Source organism: Centruroides vittatus, unplaced genomic scaffold, assembly GCF_030686945.1.
Source record: "Centruroides vittatus isolate TY-2023 unplaced genomic scaffold, ASM3068694v2 contig_387, whole genome shotgun sequence".
NCBI lineage: Eukaryota > Metazoa > Arthropoda > Arachnida > Scorpiones > Buthidae > Centruroides > Centruroides vittatus.
The window spans coordinates 3,849-19,894 of NW_027122203.1; the positions used below are offsets into that span (position 1 = coordinate 3,849).

Sequence of the window (16,046 nt, forward strand, 5' to 3'; positions counted from 1 at the left end):
GGGTTATCGGTGGTGGGGGTACGTTTGGCTATAAGGACCCTGTACCGCCCACTTGGTTCTATAACCAAGGGCGATGGCTCAAAAAATTTGGTATCACTGGTCCAGACTTCTTCTACTATCAATAAAATGCTTTTTCGCATAAATAATTTATTAAAGATTGAAAAATGTTAAGAATAATGTCAAAGTATATATCAGAAATACTAATTAAATAATAATTCAAATCCTACCTTCATTTTTAAAAGCTGGATGGTTTGTTAATTTCCGTAGCTTTTCTGCAACAGTTGCAAGTATTACCCAAATGATAAAAAACGCAAAAACTGTCCTATAAAAATGCATATCAAATACACTATAAAATTAATGTCATTTATAATATTCTACAATGCATTACATAAAACGGTAAGATAGATAGCTACATCGTGGAGATAGAATTGAAATTTTGACTAGACATGAAAATTACGTGTACCATAATTAATGTGCATTATAAAAACTTTAAGAAATATTTATTTGTTATTACGACTATTATTTATGGACACTTAAAAATAAAGTTTAAGAAACACTGAAAAAATATTTTTTACGGTAAGCTGAAGCTTAGTAAAATTTTCTCACTATTTCTAAAAAGATAATATAATTCAGAATGAGAAAAGGGTTGAATTAAAAGTAGAAGAAGAAAGCAACTACACATAGCACTCTTCTAAGAGTGTACTTTCAGAGAGAACTTTCTATGAGACACTTAACCTCATTTTGATAAATAAACACGCAAAGTAAATATAGAATACTCTATGCAGCAGGCGCAGTGGGAAAAGTTACCAACTACCAGTGTTCAGTGCTTTTATGCAGTAGGGTGTTTGTAGACCAAAAAAAGAAAGAAAACTAATTTACTGAAAAAACCAACTCCGCTTTATATCCTATGTATATTACTACTGCTAATTAATTTCCTTATTTTCGCCTTCAAAATTGACACATTGAATTAAAATATTTTTTCATATATACAGTAACTTAAAATATCATTAAAATTGTAATTTCCTACATCAACAATTAAGAAAAAATAATATTTACTAATTAAATTGCTTATAACATAATCATATTTAAATTTTAAAATAAAATAATAATATTTAGCAGTTAAATTATTAGTACTGATTAATTTTTTTGTGCAGATAGTAAGAATGATTGTTACTAAATTAATATGATCAAGCATAATTAATATACAGAGCTTACATGGTAATTATTTGTGGTGCTGAATATATCCTTTTATCATCTCGTTTTTGACATCCTCCCACAGTCAATAAATCTCCATTTCCAGTTACTGAAAAGGTAACGTTGATACAATTAACATAAATTTTATCATTTCAATATTGTTAACAAAAAATTTCACACACTTCAGTTAAAAATTACCAGTAAAATTATCGATTTTAATAAAAATTATTACACTCTCAATTCTATTTTTATTCATACAAAAAAAAATTCCAGCAACGAGTTGCTTAAGTTTTCCGGAAAATTTGGTACTGCCATCAGTTACGATATTTTATTAAAATGTCCTTGTATTTTTAACTATTATAAAATGGCAAAAGGCGTAATTTTTTAGGGGAGGAGTGGGTTTTATAAAAATTGTAAATGCTAATAACGAGTAAAATCATAATTAAGTCCGAGCCTACACGACTCTCTTTATCGCCTCACTCTGTCGACATTTAATTACAGAATTTTAATAGCATCAGTCCACCTATTACACATGTCTCCCTGCACTGCAAAATTTCGGAAAAGTTCGAAAAGAGCTCAGAAGTAATTAAGCTTCAAAGAAGATGAGCGAAATGTGAGGTTTCAGACGAAATCCGTAAATCACAAAATTCTTGCATTTAAATTATAACAATAGATTATATAGAAAAGAGAGAGAGAGAGAGAGAGAGAGAGAGAGAGAGAGACAGAGAAAAAAATCTCTTGATCTAGACATTGCGACGCAAAATGTAAACAGCGAGTATCGGAACACGTGCCGGAACACGTGCCAAAACACGTGTTATAAACGATCCGTCTATGTCAAACGAAAGGGTAGAATTCTGACACGAAAGCCCATAAATAAATAGAATTATGACACAAAAGCTCATAAATAAATGAAATTCTGACTCGAGTGTTCATAAATAGTCGATGTAAGAAGACAACTTCGGAAGGGGAAACAATTTAATAGATAGAGAAACATCGCGCTTAAATCGTAAAAGTTCCTAGATGACAGAAATCGCAATTAACGGGCTAAATTATGAGTTCGAGTCTTGTAAATTTGTCAACAATCTCCGAACACAATGGTCAAAAAGGCGCCAGATGGACACTCCGAATCGGACCTTTCCCATGACCCGGGTCATCCCGAGTTTCGCCTAGAAACAAAGGAAAGACCAATCGGAAAACGAGAAAAAAGATGAGGGGCCAATCGGAAATTGGAATAGCGAGCGAAAAACTATAAAAATCGGAATCTCCAAGGTCGGAGGAAGTCTCCTCCGCATCCAGCAAAGAGCCGTGATCTGTGTTGTGTTATGTCGCTGCCAGCAACGCAGGACACCTCTGCGAGCATCTGTCCAGCGATCTCATCTCGTCTGCCCCGGGGCTTCGACAGAAGGGAAATCCTCGCCACTCCGAAGGACTGTAGAGAAGTGGACAGTGAATTGTAGATGTAAGCATATATGTTATCCAATAAACGGGTTTTCTTATGTAAAACACTTGTCATCATTTGCCTCCTCCGCCACACCCACATGCAAAGGTCCCTTACGTTCATCCTGACACGGGAGTAACTTATCCCCACCTGTCGGCGACCTTACACAAATCGTACCCCTACAGAGTAACATTCAGACATACAGAAAAAAAAACCGAATGTTTTCGCATTTCTCGACGTTTTAAGACTCTTTCGGTCTAAAAATGTGAAAAACTTTGCTAAGTTTGTTAATTTTTCACTGATCGTCATACTTTCCTGTAACACAACGGAGCTGGGATAGTATAAATTAATTTTCTAAAAATGAAAATCATCAACCCTTCAATTTGTAAAAGAACAATTAAGTTAACCAACTATGTGGTTTCCAGATAAATTGTTTATCTCTTTAATTACAATATACCATTAAAAGGATAGGAAGTTTCAAAAGATAGTTTTTCACATTCGAAAGCAAGAGGCCCCGATTATCTATACATAAACTTCCGGTTTGCAACGAAAGTCACGTTATTTCAATTCAAACACGAAAGGCGTTAGATAGATCACCGTCACGGTTCTATTGTTAAAAGAAAAGTATATTGTATAGGGAAAGTCAGTACTAATTAAAGGTGGAGAGCATATATTTTAAATTAAATAAATTTAAAATATGATTCAGTATTGCTTCTAGCATTGTGGCGATGTCATAATAAATATCTGCTCGTTATAATTATTTTATTATGTGGGCTTTCTTCTTTAGATACGTTATGAGTTTCTTTGTGAAATAAGTGAATATACGATACATTAATTTGGTTTTCCATTATCTGGGCACGTGTAACTGCTTCATTACTCCATACAATGACAGTGTTACATTATAGTTAACGAAAAATTAATTTTCAGTATATTTCTATAACCTATTTTAATATTAACTGATAACAACCATGACACGTTTGTTTGTATAATTTAGAATTGAAAAGAAAAATGTAATGTAAATTGCACATATGAATGCTTTACTTTTACGACAAATGCATGATACTATGTTTTTTTTTTGTTCACACACACACACACACACACACACACACACACAACAACTATCTTCGTTCAGACGACCTCGTTATGTGTAAGAAATTTTGAATCAATTTGTAGAGACAAGCATAAAAAAATCCTACATTTGAAGTTTTCATAAAATGTTTAACGTATATAACATAAAACATTGGCTGATGTTACCATGTTTTTGTGAAGAGGCCGAGTAATGAAAAACGATATTTTTAGCAACTAATTTACTGTCTATGAAAATTTTTGGTCCAACTCAAAATTGAATTTGGACTCTCCAGCACAGAAAGTTTATTCTTAATTTCCATATGTATGTACTTATAAAATAGTAAATTTAAAGTACAATTTATAAGTACATACTCAATACGTACTCATTTGTTACGTACTTATAAATTAGTAAATGTATAAGTACGTAATAAATTCTATCAATCGATAATCGATATAATTTACTTACCCCATTTTATAATATTTTGCAAATCCTTTTCAGAACATGAATTTGGGATACAAACGTCAATAAATAATCGTGCTGCAAGTTTCAAAGTTGATATCATATGAGAAACAGTGAATGGTTTCTGAAAATAAAGACATTAAATGAGACAAGCCGTACAAACAGAAGTACATTGTTATATTAATCAAACTAAATACTCTCAGAATTAAATACAGTCAAATCTCGGTGTTCAAACTTAATTCGCTTTTATTAATTAATTTGATTTAATTTCGACTGCAGCACATACCGACAAATGGAATTAGTATCTTTCCCTCATGCGCATTAAAATCTAATTTAAATAGCAACGTCATCGGTGATTCGTGTGGTGACGTCTAATGAAGCGAGGCGATCTTAGCGCCACTAACTTTTGAATCAGTAGAACTGTGTTTGTCTTCTGTCGTTAAATGCTCGGACCGTCGGCTTTCTTTAACCCAGGAAGTATAGAGAGTTAATAATCTGTGTTTCCGTAATCTGTGGCAGGTTAATTGAAGGTTTTATATCTTTGAAATTCTATACGTGAACCGATTTGTTCGAAAAGTGAGTCGTAAGAAAACCGAGGTTTGACTGTAATATTTTAAATTTTGTTTCTGCTAACTCGTGAACAATTCTTGTACTTACACAAATGAATTCAATGAATTTCACAAGGGTTTGATTTTTTAAAGTCATGATTTTCTCTATCATTTCACTGTTTATTTTATTAACATTGACATTGATGTAACAGAATTTTCCTCGTATATCATACGATCGTTTGCCCGTTATAGTATTTTCCGCATTACTGTCAATTTTTAGGCATTGATCGTAATCACCTGGAATCCAACTGGGTCCTTTCAGTGAACCCGCAGATGGTCTTCCCAATGAATCCAACACTGAAAATAAAATATATATTTTTATCTCATGGAAAATGTAAACAAATGTTATTATGATTTTTAATATTTTGCTAATTTAACTTGCATAATATGACATTGCAGTTACGTAATTTCAAATTTACTTTATCGCGTCGCTTAAACAATAATTTTTTAAACATTTCATTCTAACCACGTGACGTCGTATTATCCAATAGAAAGTAACGATCTAACAAACCTATTATTTAAAATGTGTTATCTCCCATCAATTATGTTTCGACAGACAGTATACGCTAACTAATTTGTAGAGATATCAACTATTTCTTAAAATCTCTGTTTCCTCACAGAAAGTAATAGCTCATACTTGACAGGAACATTTCTAGTCTACGGTTTCCGCCATTGAGGATTTTCTACAGAACTGTGGTTGTCTTTGAAACTCTACTCGTACACTTGTGTACAACGCATATATTCTTCTCGCTGTATCTGCATTAGTGATAGAACGAATATTCGGTTACTATTCGGTATTCGGCCTATTCGGCCTGTTTTTCGCTATTCAGCCGAATAGTGAGTAAATATTTGGTATTCGGCCGAATACCGAATTCCTACAAACAGGAGAAAAAAATAACAAAAACACAGTAAATTAATCATTTTGGTATTTAGATTTAATGTTATCGGGTTAGTGTTTGTTTATATTTATTTGTAACTTACAACCTGCACAAAATAAAAAACAAAAATAATATTAGTCACCTGTATTCAGAATTTATAATTACAAAGATCAGCACACGTACAGTACATACCTATTCGTTCGGAAAGCGTCGCATATCTGAGGGTCTTACCCTGCCTATCCTTCTTTTTAAGCGCTCGTGTTTGCTCTTCCCTTTTTCTTTCCTCTATCGCTCTAGTCAACGTATGCCTATGCATACATTATAATGTGCGCGCACGATACTTTCGATTCGTCACTTTTCCGTCGTAGATTTTCCATTTTACAAATACGTGAGTCATAGCCTGGTGATAACGGAGAAAAGAGACAGATAGGACGTCGGTATAAGTCACAGTTATAATTTCACAGATTCGAGACAACTTGGTAGCCTGAACGGCCCCAGGCTTTCGCCCGTGCACGCTAAGTGATTTCATTACAAGCATTTAGCTTTCGAAGTCTATGAGAACAATTATTCGGCATTGACGGCCGTGAATTTCGCTCCAATAAGATGCCTCGACTTGTTCGATTATCTTATCAACTCAATTTCATATTTATTTTCACATTTTCACTTCGCGGTCCTTCTCTGTTCTTTTTCTGTTATTTACACGTGTAGGACATTTTATTGTAATCCACATTTCATATTATCATTTATCACACACTGCCATGACGCTCTTGTCTGTCCGCTACAACTGTCAAGAATTAACGCGATTGGCGAAGCGTAGTAACAGCGGGCGAATAGAGTAGGGTCCTTGCTATAATGCGCTTTGCGCGCCAATTTTCGTACGTGCGTTAATCAAGCCGAGTAGTTTGGTCGAATATTCGGCTATTCGCGATCACGCTCCTGGCCAAATATTCGGTATTCGGCCTGATGCCGAATATACTATTCATTGCAACACTAATCTGCATGTGCCATTGAATGCCGAATGGTTTATTTTTATAAAAAATTTGTCAACGCTACACTGCTCTTGCTTCCTGCACTGCTGAAGAGGGGCCGCCATTTTAAAGATCCGTTGACTAATGATCTCGGTAATCAACAGTTTTGCCAGTCACAGGTGCTGTTTCCTCAGATTTAGAAGTTTCGTTTGTCAAAATTACTATTCTGTTGCTCATCCTCTCGACTTTCAATAGCACTTGTACGTTCCTTGTAAGATCATAGACTACATTTTAATTTAATTAAACCAGTATATTGATGTAGAATTCTTAATTTTGGATTCTAATTCGGCTCGGATCTGATGCGGAGAATCAGAACATAAAATATTGGAAAATGTAAAACATTTGTTAAAGATTTTTGGCAGTTATGTTGTAATATTTGGATATTTACTTTTATATTTCGTGCAGCTACTCGTTGTTTTTGAAAGATTTCACCCGTTCGAAAATAATTGCTATAACAACTATTACATGAAGTGTTTACATACCCACATAAATGTGGATAATAATACGTGTTGTTTTTATCAGCCACTTATGAAAATGTATGTTAGAGTATCGCCTTCCTTTTCAAACATTTTAATTAAATTAGGTGATTTTGGTAACAGCAGACACTTTTTCAGGGTAATCATGGACGTATTTACAGTGTTCGGAAATATCTCAGAGTTCATTTTATGCTACATCTACTCGGTTTTTTTCCTCAATACTCCACAGTTTTAGGATGTCATAATCAAGAACAGATCTTGTTTAAGGAAAGTTAAAATGTGTAGTAATTTCATAATTTCATATTTGATATTCTGATTTTGCTATTTTATAAATGTTTGAATCTATTGTACAGTATTTTAATTTGTAATACTTGTATCAATATGTCAATAAATTATATTTTAACCTTTTATTACGTTTGTCTGCAAAATTTTGGCCTAAAATGTCCAAACGTTTCACTAGGTCGTGTCCACAAGTAGCATGTGCCAGTGTGGAATGCTGTACACTGCATCCTGTCTAACGTTTTTAATTTTTCAGCAATAGACAAATTACATTTTACTTCTCCGGCTGTTATATATACGTAACAAGTAAAAGTAATGTAATCGTGAAAGTCTGACTTTGAGTTTTTTTTTTTTTAAATCGTCAAGTTTTGAGATTTTCTGAACCAAAAAAGTTAAAAAAAACGGAAGAATTTTTTTTGGATGTGTATGGACGAATGTATGTGTGTATGTGTTTTGTATGTGTGGGTCTGTTGGCAACTATTTCGTTTCAATCTTAGCATGGAAATAATGCTGAAGAACGAAATTTGGCATCAAAGTTTGTGTACAAGGGGCATCGATGCTATTATATTTTGGTGGTTAAAGTTGGAAGAGGTGAAAAGATAAATAAAGTGATGTATCGTATCATATCTCGAGTGGGGTCATACTTAATTAAGATTTTGTTATTTCTTAACATTTGAACATTTTTATAAAACCGCCTACCTTTAAAATTAAGCATTTCCCCTCTTACAGTAATTATGTATATAAAAAGTTATGAAATAAAATACAATGAGCTTTGGCCGCAAATGCAGTTTTAAATGTAGGCACAAAGAAAGTCGCGCAACTCGTTGTAAAACTTTTTCTGTAACGAAATAAGTGTATAAAATTTTTTAGCATAAAATATTTGTTATGCTGAATATTTCTATATTTATAATAAAAGCTGTAGCTCAAATTTACGTATTACTATATATTTAAATTATACACATACTAGCAGATCCGGCTACGCGTTGCTATGGCTCAAAATGTATCTATTATAAATGTATAACACTTCCCCGTAAAAGGGAATTTCGAAAAATCCCTTTTTAGTGTATATTCTGTTGACGTACCCTAATAAAACGCAATGAAAAACGCAAAAAACCTCATCGTAAATGGTATAAATAGAAGCCGAGTTTTTTACGGTAAGCCTTAAAACTGTCCCTCTCCCGTAGAAAAGGGGATTTCAAAAAATCTTTTTTTAGTGCATATTCTCTTGTTGTACCCAATTCAAACTCAATAAAAAACGCAAAAAACCTCATTGAAAATAGTATAAATAAATGCCGAGTTCTTCACAGTAAGCCTAAAAACTGTCCCTCTCCTGTGGGTAAGGAAAATTTAAAAAACTCCCTATTTAGTGTATATCCTGTTTACGTACCATAATAAAACGCAATGAAAAACGAAAAAAAACTCATCGAAAATGGTATAAATGAAAGCCGAGTTCTTCACGGTAAGTTTTAAAACTCTCCTCTATCATGGGAAAGGGGAATTTGAAAAAATCTTTTTTTAGTGTATATTCTGTTGACGTACCCTAATAAAACGCAATGAAAAACGCAAAAAACCTCATCGTAAATGGTATAAATAGATGCCGAGTTCTTTATGGTAAGCCTTAAAACTGTCCCTCTCCTGTGGGTAAAGAAAATTAAAAAAAAATTTTTTTTAGTGTATATTCTGTTGACGTATCCTAATAAAACGCAATGAAAAACGCAAAACCCTCATCGTAAATGGTATAAATAGATGCCGAGTTCTTCACGGTAAGCCTTCAAACTGTCCCTCTTTCGAGGGGAAGGGTAATTTCAAAAAATCCCTATTTAGTGTATATTCTGTTGACGTACCCTATTAAAACTCAATAAAAACGCAAAAAACCTCATCGAAAATGGTATAAATAGAAGCCTAGTTATTTACGGTAAGCCTTAAAACTGTCCATTTCTCCCCAGTGAGGGGAAATTTGACATGTATATGATATAAAAAACGTGCGTAATCGAATGCAACGTTGTCTCAAAATTTCAAAGGAATCGGTAAGAACTAACGAACATTACATTTTTATTCATATTTATAGATAGAAGATGATCTGGTTTAGATCATCTTCACAGAAAAGGAAACTTTGGTCGTCATACCTGCGGAATCAGCGCAATCTTTTGAACATCAAAGCTTTATTCTGAGATGATATCTTTGTTTAATTTATACGAATGTTTAACGGAATAATATACAGCCTATGTTCACCCTGAGGGTCCGTTCTAAATATTGGCGAAAGAAGTTTTGAAATCGGATGAATAGTTTCGGATATTACCCGTTACAACCAAAACACTTGTTTATAATATTAGTATATATATTATGTATACAGTACATACATATAAATATATAATCGAGAGAGGTTGATAATGATAATAATAAGTGCAGAGCCCAAACGGTTAAGAGTTGAAATTTAATACACAGTTAGGGTACATGATGAGAATGTACAGTACAATAAGAAGGAATTTTTCGAAATTTTTTTTAAGGGAGCTTAAGGATTACTCGAAAGCACTTGGCTTTTAGTGTACTATTTATATGCAGTTTTATGCGTTTTTGCAAGCACTCGAACATATTTTTAAACCCATCTACAAATTCTCTAATTAGCCTCGGAAGATAAGAAACCCAATTCTTGCATTTGGTGAAAACGGGTAAGATCTGGTAGGTAACTATAAAGGTTATCTCACATAAGAGTTTATCACACCGAATGACCAATCTAACACAATTTAAAAATTTTTTCTTACTCTACTGTATACGATTTAAAGAATTTTTAATTGGTGTTAGATTGATCATTCGGTGTGATAAACTTTTACGTAAGATAGCCTTTGTAGTTATATAAATCAAATACTATAATATAATAGAGTAGAAGGGTTAGAAGTACGAAAATAATCTAACAATCTTAATCTTTTCTGTTTTTTATTTTTCGCCCGAGCAACGCAAGACTCATCTACTAGTAAATATATATAATATTTTAAATAAAGTAGGCCTATACGAGTATTTTGTAGATATATGTAAGTTGTTAAAAGAAAATATTTTAAAAAATTAGAATAAAGACTAAGTCTGCCCAAATTTTGATCACCTTTTTTATTTTGTGTTCCAAGACAAACACTTTTCGGCGACTGACCTTCCTTTTTAGGTTACTTGTCGCCGGAATTATTAAAAAGTCCTTTTAAAACACATAAACGTCCAATTAAAATTACAAAAAATTTTCTTCAAAAGGAACTGGTGACATAAAACAGACGTCTTGCTTACATCCATCTTGCCTTTTTCTGGGTGTCTTTACTGCTTTTATCTACTGGGAACAGGCGCTGGAAAATGTAGATGAGACAGCTGACTCCTGGCGACGATATTTGTAGAGTTTTCATCAAATTTTTCTCCATCGGACGAAAATTCAACAATAAGAAAATATTTATTTTATGAACCTATTCTTCGGCTATTAATTACTATCTGGCAACTTTATTTATTGAAGTTTTTCCTTATATAAACCGCAGAGTAGATAACAATTGAATGAAATATTTTCATAATTTGTCTCAGCAATTCAAATTTTTCTAAAAGGTCTCTTTTACTTCTTAATTCAAAATTTTCCATGAAATTACATCCTATATAACAAATCAGTGTATAAAGAAAATACGAAATTTGACAATTGATATATTTTTCTTAATGCAATTGAGATGTTGTCATGTGAAAAGTATTATTAAAGAAAAATTTTAAAGATTTTAATTTAGTACATCAAAATTTAAAAACTAGAATGTGATTTTTAATTAAATACAAAACAAAACTTCAAATTACGTTATCCAAAACTGAAGTGGAATAAATCCAGCAACAAGTTGCTTAACTTTCCCGGCGACTTTTAAAACTGCGTATGTGGCGCCATCTATTATGATATTTTATTGTTAAAAACGTTTAATATTTCTAATTATTGTAAAATTGCAAAAGACTTAATTTTGAAGAGAGTCATGGGTTTTATAAAAAATTGTAAATGATAATAACGAGTAAAATCGTCATTAAGTCCGACCCCACACGAGATACGACATACGATCCTCCTTATCTCCCCTCCCCTTTAGCCATTAACCAACAAAATTTGATGGCTTCAATCCCTGCTAAACGCAAATCTCCTTGCAAAATGTCAGAAATTTTCGACAAAAATAAGAGAAGTTATTCAGCTTTAAAGAGGGAGAACAAAATTGTGCTCGAGTTAGTCTATGAAATAGGTTTGAAATCTGAAAATTGTACCCCAATGATACAAATCAGCTTTGTGTTTGTGTAATAAATTTATTTTTGATAACAATTTTACTAGGCATTAAAAATTTTATATTTAATTTTTAGATTAAAAAAATTATTATAACATTAATCAATGATTTCAAATAATATTATCATTATCTCAATACAAATATATAATATTATGTAAAGACTATAATCTGTAACTTATTTTACATACAGAATTTGCAGTCAATTTATCTGTAAATTTAGGTTTTTTCCTAGTAAATCTACATAAAATACTTAGCTTAAAATCGTCACAAAAGTTTTGAACGACGAAGTGAGCGGGGAGTTAAGTGTAAAGCAAAAACTCAAAGATCGAATAAACTGAATAAAATTACATCTAATCTGTAATAATTGACATTTAAAGCTACTTACTCATTATAGTCCATGGTTTCAATTGTATTAAATCTTTCATAAATCGAATCCCCGAAATTTGACAAGATTCGGATAAATCCACTTCTTCTGCCATTCTCAACAAGTACGGGAGAATTAATTTACTCAATAATTTTAAGGATTTTTTCAATTTAATTTCCGTAGTTATTAAGAAACTTTTATAAACGTCATCTGTTGTTTTAGTATCATTAATTTTACTGCTTGATACTACAATAATGTTCATCAAAATTATAATAGAAAGAAACTTGAAAGCGCTGCAACTCATCCTTCTATCGTATGAAGCAACAGATTACTGATGAAGAAAGGTATTCAATTATTATTGTAACTGATTATAAGTATTTTCGGGAAAGTTTTTGTGTAGAAAATTTCCTCCAAGTATTATTCGAAACAATGAAGTGAACGATTGCGTAGAAAATAGCAAATAATTGATATTATTAAATCAACCCTTTGTTTTGTGAATGATGTTTACGAAACTTGGCATAAAAAAGTAAATGATAGCTTTTTCATATATTATTTTTGTCTCAATTGCTCTTTTTCTTCTCTTTAGTCTTGTAATTAGCAGTATTATTGTAATTTTTATATAATTATTGCGTCTGATCTTTCTTTCAAATATTATTTTTTATACATTCGTATACTCTAATCATGGGTCGTGGGTCCTCACAAATCCCACTCCACTACGTAGCATGTAGAAGATCTCGATGAGTTTCCGATTAAATTAAATGTTTTATATGGGGGATGTACAGACTGTAAACGTGATAGGCGTACTGTACTATAGATAATTTCCGGCATAAGTACATAAAAAAATTCAATATTAAAACTTCATTATTTTAAAATAAAGACCATAAAATAATACAAAATTATTTACATTTTTCGATATTTTACACCACTAAGTGGTGTAAAATATTCAGATAATTACAATACAGAACATCACTAAGCCAGTCATTAGCATTTTTTAATACTATTACAGCTACTATTGTTTTCGAAAACTATTGTTCATTAAACATGATTTATTTATTATTTCATTTTCTCCAGTTATATGAATATTTCCAAAAAATTTCCTTTTAAACATGCTTTATATTTGTACTAAATAACTTTATCGTTGTCGTTGTAATTGTTATGAGAATGTGCATTTCGGTCATGTCTCTCATCGGTCCTCTTTTAAATTTTACAGAAATCTTAGTGACAAAAACGATATATATCTTATAGATGATAGTAACAACTGAATTCCAGTATATAATAAAATACCTATATTTTATAAAAAGAAGTTGTGGTAAAATTCAAATAAAACAATAGAAATTAAAAATTGGTATAAAAGAAACTTTTATGTTTTGTAAATTATAAAAAAAGGGAATATAAAGTGAAATTAACCAAAATCTTAATTCTTCGATCAAGCCGATTAAGGTATTTAACATCGCGCATAAAAATGTAAGCTTTCTCTCTCGGTCAGGATTCGTTAAAACAGTACCTAGTAGTATAAAACTTAATCAACTATTTACGTAAATATAAAATATAACACATGGCCGACGGTAATACATTGTATAAGTATATAAAAAACAACGTTTAACAAATTACTTTGCTTTTCGTTTATTCTTCCGTCGTTCGCTACCAGTTGACCAGTCCACATTTCCACAAATACGAAGGCGACCTTTCTTTATAGGCTACTGCCGACGTAACAAAATGTAAAATAGGCAAAACGTAATTTGTTAAACGTTGTTTTTTTATATACTTATACAATGTATTACCGTCGGCCATGTGTTATATTTTATATTTACCTAAATTGTAATTTTTACGGAAAGTGGCGATAGCTCCAGAGGACGTTTTGCCTATTTTACATTTTGTTACGTCGGCAGTAGCCTATAAAGAAAGGTCGCCTTCGTATTTGTGGAAATGTGGACTGGTCAACTGGTAGCGAACGACGGAAGAATAAACGAAAAGCAAAGTAATTTGTTAAACGTTGTTTTTTATATACTTAATCAACTATGTTGTGATTTATCAGCCTTAACCAGTATGATATCTATAACGGAATAACTATCTAAAAGCTATAACGGAACTCTCTGCTATCTTTTGTATATGTCTAAATAGTTTACACAAATAAACGGGTATTATGCTTTTAAAATTAAGTTGTGGTGTTCACTTCTTTCTGCCGCATTATCTCTCGGGAGTCCAACCTCTTGAATCCGACCGCTCGCGCATGGAAGCCGCGACGGCAAGTTTGGGTTGAAAAGTAGGTCACGCGAGCGGGCACGTGCGCGAGCGATCGAAGTAAGGTACTCAGACTCTAAAGTTAACAGCTAAATAACCATTTAATTTCAACGACAAGGAGTACAGCAAATGTAAATCGAGATGTTCTCAGGTAGTAGATGATAACAATCATCGAGTAGCTATAAGGAAATCGACGACCGATTTTCGTTAAATTTCGAATTCTCAAATGCATATTAATTTCCTCTGTTCATCTGCAAAAGAATAATTTATTTTATTCTTTTGTAGACGAATCTATAAATTTATATTTAAAATTCCTTTAGGTTATAAAGATACATGAATAACTTATAAATAACGCGTGTACAATTAACGAAAAACAAAATCAACCAAACATTAATAAGAATTTTCCATAATATTTTTAACGTGTTTATTTTTAAATAATAAATCATACAGAAATAATTAAATAAAGAAAGAATTATAATTTAAAATAAGAAAACTCTTATTGCATTACACTGGATAAATTTCTGAATCTTCCGGGAATGATTCTATCGATGGATCAGACGATTGATCATCCTCTTCAAACAAACATTTCTGCGAAGGAACACATCCAAGTGTTTCGTGTTCTGCTGTATCGGAATTTGTGTCTATTTCCTTCCCGTAATTTGCGTCACTCGACGAAATCTGTTGGAAAATTCCTTCTCCGTCCATTTTAATTAAAACGTCATACAATTCTTTCAGCAGTGACATTTTCTCTGAAGGAATTGCTCTTATCCAAGTAAAATCCATCTTATCTTCAATCTTGTCCAGACTTTTGTCGTAGTAATGATAAGTTGGCTCAGGATTAAATCGGACTTTTTTCATTTTGTTGATTCTTCTTTTCATAAAAGAAAAGAGTTGTTTCGGTTTTTTCAAATTAGATTTCGGTTCTTTCTCTGAAATATGTACCAATGGTCGCATTTCAGATTGCTCTCTTTCTTCTTCTTTGTTGAAATAAATCTTTAAGTTAGTGATACCATTTGGAACAGGAGATTCTTCCGTGTCCAGATGTTCATCAAATTTTATTTTGTCGTTATACCCTTCTGACAATGTTGAATTTGTGACATAATCAGTAAAATAACTGTTTTCTGTTCGCGTATCTTTGTCACACTTATCGATGTAAAGATAACACTCATCGTTAAAGCGACTAGGACATTTCTCTCCGAGTATCGGAAAGTAATTATGTGTGTCGGCTACATTTCTGAATCGTAATTTTTTAAAGGATTCTTGGTTGATATGTGACACTGTGACATTGCATATCCATATCTCTAGTCGCCGTTTGCAGAATCTAATTAATTTCCTTGTAATGTAGATGACGGCGCATGCTGTTAAAATTATCGCTTCAGTTCCAAAGACGTAAAGCAATATACTAATATAGTTGTCCCAATCTTTCTGTTCAGTATGTTCTTGGAATCTACTATTTTTTGAATTGCTGTTATTGCTTGCCGTCTTACTTGTATTGTTTTCGGCACGAAAATTGCCAAGGAGGGGCTTTTGATTTCTCATTGTCTTTCTCTCTGTTCTTGCAGAATTATATTTCGTGTGTCCTTTCTTTAGATGATACATAAACTTTGTGGGATTTTTCTTCATTAAATCATCCATCGACTGAATATATCGAATCAATTTAGCCGTAATATTTTCATGCAAAATCTGTGGCTTCTGTCTGTCATTTGTCAAATTCTGTTGTTTGTGAAGAATCTCTCTGTTGTCG

General features: G+C 32.2%; 1 protein-coding gene across 1 annotated transcript; it reads right to left on the bottom strand.

Moving 5' to 3' along the window:
- Window positions 1-227: 227 nt before the first annotated feature.
- Window positions 228-12,176, bottom strand: LOC136975755 (uncharacterized; the record flags this gene model as incomplete). Its single annotated transcript, XM_067270843.1, has 5 exons — window positions 12,083-12,176; window positions 4,818-5,065; window positions 4,167-4,284; window positions 1,216-1,303; window positions 228-322 (listed from the first exon to the last, which is right to left on the bottom strand). Coding segments are annotated over exons 1-5 (643 nt in total), but the record flags the coding sequence as incomplete, so codon positions are not given.
- Between the last annotated feature and the right edge of the window lie 3,870 nt (window positions 12,177-16,046).